Source organism: Morone saxatilis, unplaced genomic scaffold, assembly GCF_004916995.1.
Source record: "Morone saxatilis isolate NCDOM2014 unplaced genomic scaffold, NCSU_SB_2.0 Contig22, whole genome shotgun sequence".
Lineage (NCBI taxonomy): Eukaryota > Metazoa > Chordata > Actinopteri > Moronidae > Morone > Morone saxatilis.
Window position 1 is genome coordinate 26,603,383 of NW_023339785.1, and position 6,272 is coordinate 26,609,654.

The 6,272-nt window shown below is 39.7% G+C and overlaps 1 protein-coding gene and 1 long non-coding RNA gene across 2 annotated transcripts in view; both read left to right on the forward strand.

Annotated features, from left to right (window-relative positions):
- Positions 1 to 1,473: 1,473 nt before the first annotated feature.
- Positions 1,474 to 6,272, forward strand: part of LOC118334067 (TBC1 domain family member 2A-like) — a gene marked incomplete at its 5' end in the record, with an annotated part of 13,694 nt that continues 8,895 nt past the window's right edge. Inside the window, 2 exon segments of the mRNA XM_035669889.1 lie at positions 1,474 to 2,469; positions 2,546 to 2,663. Coding sequence (XP_035525782.1) covers positions 1,480 to 2,469; positions 2,546 to 2,663 — 1,108 coding nt within the window.
- On the forward strand, positions 4,034 to 5,998 carry LOC118334076. Its single transcript, XR_004796995.1, has 5 exons — positions 4,034 to 4,186; positions 4,321 to 4,419; positions 4,575 to 4,646; positions 5,126 to 5,163; positions 5,699 to 5,998. It is a non-coding gene; the product is annotated as an uncharacterized LOC118334076 (long non-coding RNA).

Sequence of the window (6,272 nt, forward strand, 5' to 3'; positions counted from 1 at the left end):
AAATGTATCCCTGCCCTCTAGATGTTGGAGCACTGTATGTAAAGCCAAGGATACAGCATCATCCACTGCTCTGTTTGATCTGTATTCAAATTATAGTGGATCAGTGGAGACAGGTATGCTGTTGCTGATATGTGCCAAAAGAAACAATATAGGAAATAGGAAACACTAACTAACTAACTAACTGACTACATGATGGCGCTATTGAATACATTCTTTAATATATCTCCATGGGGCACCTTTATACCTGGTTTGATGACTATAGCATTTATAATAGAGATTTGATTTTGATGCGTATATGTGGCTCCCATTGATGGACCACTCAAAAAAACATTACAGTAAAATATTCATGTCTCAATAACTGTAACAGAGAATGACACTAATACGCTTTATATGTGTAAATTTAAATTATATGTCTAACTGCAAAAATGTGAGTATAATGGTCCAAGAAAAGGAATAAAAAGCTAAATAAAGACTGAAAATAGCCACTTCCTGTCATTATGTCTCATTACTGTGGACATAATTTCCTTTGAACATTCAGAGTTTGTGTTGAGTCCGGTTAGATCAGATCAGATTAGATGTTCTTTATTGTTCCCAAAAGGGGAATTCCTTCTGCTCAGGTCAGTACCGAACTAACAGACAACAAGAAATAAAATGAACAACAGTATTTGTTTGTTTGTTAATATTTATTTCAAACCGGTAGAAAAACATTAAAATGAGATGAAGGGTAATCCTACACACAAACTGAATTAATAAATCCCCATAAACAACACAAATTTAATCTTATAAAAAGGGGTAGGCGTGTACACAAATACAAAGTTTACAAAGAGTTTAAAAATCTTTTAATGTAGGAAGTGATGATAAAACTTATCTGGCTCTTAGTAAAAGGTTGATTAATAAACACAAACCATTAAATAGTTAAAAAAGCACCTACAGTCCCCAACAGTCCCAAAGCATATAGATCAACTCTGTCATCACAATGAATCACAATCAGCCCACTGGGAGCTGAAATATCTACTGCTTTAAACGTCCAACAGAAATGGATTCAGCGTCCTCAATAACCCCCAGAACCTCCTATATTGTCATGATCAGCCAATCAGCTGCTGAGATATTGTCCATATAGCTGATTATTGATGCTATATTATGCTAATTGTACATTTCTGACATAAAACTTTGATACTAAACATTTCTGGTTCACAGTGAGGAAATATTGGCTGTAAACTATTACAGTAATTACAGTATTTCTGGATGTTATAAAAGCATTTACATGAATATGAACTGAATACGATGTATTCAATAATAAATGTAAGAAATATATGATGCTTAAAAATTAGAGAGAATTCTGGACTTTATAGTTTGGAGACATTATGCATCCATCAAGATTCTTTCAATGTGAAAACTGAGCTTCAAAACCCAGACATCTCAGTTTCCTCACAAACATCATTAAAGTTCCTCCTCTCTCTGTTTTCTTTTTTTAGAAGGATGGATGGAAGTAGCTCGGCAGGAAATCCCAGCGCTGCCTCGTCTGACCCGCTTCCTGCCCACGCTGACGAGGAGACGCTTCCACCGACTGATTGGATCTCAGCTTCTGAGGAGGATGATGGGCAGAGCCGAGGGTCCGACGGTCTGCCCGGGTCCCAGAAACAGCAGAGTCCTGCAGAGAAAGACCAGAGTCCTCCAGTAGGAAAAAAGAAACCAGATGATTCTCCAACCAAACCAGGTCAACTAAAATCTGAAAATAGGACTCCAAAAAACAAACTTAATGCAGATCAACCAGAACCTTCTCTAGCCGAGCCAGATCAAACTAAACAAGATCCTCTTCCTCCAGAGCAACCAAAACTGGGAGAAACTAAAGATTCTCCTCCTGCAGGAGATCCACTAAAACCAGATCAAACTTCTCCAACCAAACAAGATCAAAAGAATCCAAGAACTGCAAGACCTGAACAAAAACCAGATTCTCAGGAACACAGAATCCAGGAAGACCTCACAATCCAGAAACCTGAAGAAGACCCTCCTCCTCCTCCTCCTCCTCCTCCTCCTCCTCACCTGAACACCCAGCAAGCTCCTCTTCCTCCTGCACACCAGCAGTCTCCTCCTCAGGTTCTTCCGTCGATAGTCCATCCGACTGAAGATCCGACGCTGGCTCCTCCGCTCCAGGCTCCTCCGCTCCAGGCTCCACCCCTCACCATTGAGGCGTTCTGTGACCAGGTACAGCCCCGCCCTCCGGTTTCTTCTACAAGTGAGCCCAAACTGTGTGGCTTCCTACAGAAGCAGGGGGGTCCCCTCAGGGCCTGGAAACAGCGCTGGTTCACCTATGAGGAGAAGAAGAACCAGCTGTTCTACTACCGCACGCCACAAGATGTGACGCCACTCGGCCAGGTGGAGCTCTGCAGCGCCACCTTCACCTACCCACTAAAGGCCGAGAGCGGCACCTTCCACATCAAGACGCCTGAACGCACCTTCATCCTCAAGGTAGGAGCTCTAGAACTCGTTCTGACACATTGGTGAGTGGATGGAAACAAGCACTCATTGATTTCTGAATGAACAGGCGGTGACTCAGGAGCTGATGATCTATTGGCTGCAGCAGCTTCAGGTGAAACGCTGGCAGCACAGACAGACATCCACCTGTCCCGACCCAACAAACAACAACAACAACAACACTACAGGTAAGAAAGGATTTTAGAAATCCTGAATCCTGCAGGTTCAACAGCAGCTTCAAACTGATTCTGACTGATTATTAGTTATTATATACTGTCTGATGATGGATTTACTGTCTGATGATGGATTTACTGTCTGATGATGGTTTAACTGGTCTGATGATGGTTTTACTGGTCTGATGATGGTTTTACTGGTTACTTACTGAGTTAAATATATTTATATATTTTCAGTCAGTTGTTTTTAATGTGTATCTGTGTTTTCTCCAGAGGAAAGGCTTCTTAGGTTAACAGAATGAGTATCAAAGTATTGACTGTGACCTCTCTCACTCTGCTGTTAGACCTTAATCCTTCTGATTAGTATAGAGTTTGGTGAATTCTCCAGCCACAGCAGGTCTGATCAACCGCAGCAGTCCTGGTAAAGAAATGAAGGCGTAAATAATCACCCTGATACATCAGGACGGGAAACATCAGTTTGTAGTTTGACCTCCTTCCTTCCAGGTAGTTTTAGTGACCTTCTGTGTGGATATAAACAACCTCAGCCGGCTGCACTGATATTAACCAACAACCGAGACCGATCAGCAGATTCAGTCGAACAGGATTAAAAGGTTTTTAGACATCAGCTGATCTGGATTTCAGGCAAACCAGAACGAACCAGCTCAGCCTGCAGGTCCTGACCCCTCTGTCTGTAGACTCACTGGTTGAACTGGAGTTAAACTGGAGTTGTTTAACTGCTCCTTTAATGTGAGCAATGTGTGTTTACTGAGGGGGTGGAGCAGCAGGAAACAGGATGTGATGCGTTTCAGATGCTCTCTGTAGCTAAGGGAACATTTCCTATTGTTTGTTTGAGACCATCAGCCCATCACGGCTCAGTGACATCATCATTAGGACGCCGCTGACAGGATGTGATGTCATTCTGACAGCAGGTCAGCTGCAGGCGGCTGAGAGGAAACACTCATTCACAGGTTACAATAGTCAGTTGAGCTAAGATCCTTGAATACAGCTCTCTGAAGCTAAACAAAGTAAATAATTATTTAAATTATGAACACTTTATCATACACAGTAACTGAAATAATATTGTGTAGTAAAAAAAACTAAATTTTAGTTTTTGTCAATTTGGTCAATCCTTTTAACACGACAACACGAGGAGGCGTTGGTTTATCTGTTTATTGAGACTGTGAGTCAGTGTGTGTGTACTGTAATACCTATCCTGAACTTTCTAAATCCAAACAAATACCCCCATATTATAATAAAACTAAAACTAATCTAAACTAAACTAAACCCTATACATTTTTAAACATTAAAAACTACAAACCAAAAAATGAGACCTCCCCCAACTTTATGGGTTGCCTGTTGAACACTGTCAGTATAAAATGTAATATTACTGTTTTCTTTGTGTCATTCAGTCATCAAAGGTGGAAGGAAGGCTCTCAACACTGGAAGCTCAACTAGATAGTTTTCTGTCTGGGCTACACAAGCTCAGTATCTTGGAGAAACGTCTGGATGAACTTGAGAGACAGAAAAACACAGACAAGGTTGAGAAGACATTCTTCTTTAATATCTTATGCCATTTGTTTAGTATTTTTTCCTTCACTGGGCAGACAGCAAAGAAAATGTAATAAGACATCAAATTGCAGCCACCTTTTGTGTTTATCATATTCTATTCCAGAATGAGGGACAAGTCATAACCATATCCACTAAGAGCTGGGAAAATCTGATGAGCAGAGTCCTTTTACTGGAAACTAAACTAGAACTGAGCAATACACAGGTAGGACAAGTTTAATTTGACCTCTATGTAAAATGTAGTTTCTTAGCTTGAAACTAGCACTATGCCAGTTTTCAGATTAATCATTGACAGCATATTTTCACATAAATTACCATTTCTGTTGCATCTCCCTTTGCTTTCTCATCTGTATATCTTAGTTAAGTGCCCCTCCGCCATGCCCGTCATCTTCCTCCTCCTATTCTTTCAGCTCCATGTCTGATACTTCAAAGGTGAGACGAAGCAAAGCCCTCACCTCCCTCCCTCACCACAGATCTGGTTATCTGGTACCCCAGCTTTTAAATGATAAAGTAATTTCCCTGAGTACATTTAAATAAGAAAGTCACAATATTTGGGGTGAACAGAAAAACAGTGACTTTTTAAATATTTCTTTCACAAAAATAGAAGCGTATTTGTTTCTCTTACAAATAAGCTGGACAGAATACATTTTAACAATGTTAGCTAGTGGCATTAGCAAACTAACAGAAAGCAGTGGGCCTGTTGTACTATTAACAATGTTCAAATGTCTTCACTAGACTTTAATAGTGTTTTATTATAGCACATAGAGAATAATTAAAATATACAAGAAACTAGCTATCCATCTACATGCATGTTCATGGTGTAGCTGGAAGTCTTTCTTCAGTCCACATTGTCCAATATTTGTTTGGGAGCTAGAAGCATATTTTCTTGTTCCTTCTGTTTCTTTGTTCAGGAGGACCTCAAAGACAGACTAGAGAGGATCACTAACATGTAAGTTCTTAACTATAGTTAAGTCAATATTAAGCATTGTCTCTCTGAAAAGTCTCCTCTCTTCTCTACAGCCTCAGAAATAGCCCCTGATAACAAAGAGAAATTAATTTATACTCTTTTTGAGTTCACATTTTACCACATCAGGGTTGTGAGATGGGTCTGCTCCCTAATTCTAATGAATTTTGTCCTTGATTTTGTGATTTAGCTTTCCCTTTTTTTTGTTCAGGTGCACACAATTCAAGCTCCCTTAATGTTGCTAACCTTGCTATTTGTTCCAAGTCAGTGTCACACTGTGTGGGCCTTCCAATAAAACTACAAACTGTTTAAAATCTGATTCCTTTCATTGATCTTACTTCTGTATATCCAGCCTGTGTGATGACAACAGTAGCAGTAGCCCGTAGTCTAGACTGTACTGTTATTTACAGAGACCCAACAGTTCCCAGTTACTTGTTATAATATTGTTTTGAACTTAGAGAATATAATCAGGATACAATTCATTTTACAATTTGTGTTTGTGTATGTCTAAAATTTGTAGGCTGAAGAGCACCTCCAGTCTGCTGAAGAACACTGAATCTTCCACAACAACCTGCAACTAAACTATAATGATTGGTCATTATCTTCGCTTGGGTTTAATGTAATGTTACACCACAATTTTGTTCCACTTTGAAGTCTTCTTGGCATTGTTAATGTTCCTTATTAAAGCTAAATTATCACCACTGTGCGCTTACTTGGTTTTTGTTACAGGTCTCAGTTTGATAGAGCCAGCAAACAGGTGTGTGTGCCTGAGATAACAGGAAAAAGAAATGAGACAGATAGACGTGTGGCTTCTTCAGCATTTGCTCAAGCTATATTTATTAAACATTTGCCAAATGCAAACAGTCATTGTCTTTTTTACTTTGGTCCATGTATAAAGCATGTAAAGGCTATTCAATAGTAAAGTATAAGAATTCTCAATCTCACATTTTCTCATTTACGTAGTATATGGACAAGACTATGGCTAATGGCTGGTGAGGTGAGTCCTGAACCATCCCTTAGTTATGCTGCTATAGGCCTAGATTACTGGGGGATTTCCCATGATGCACTGATCTCCTCTCTCTTTCTGCACTCAT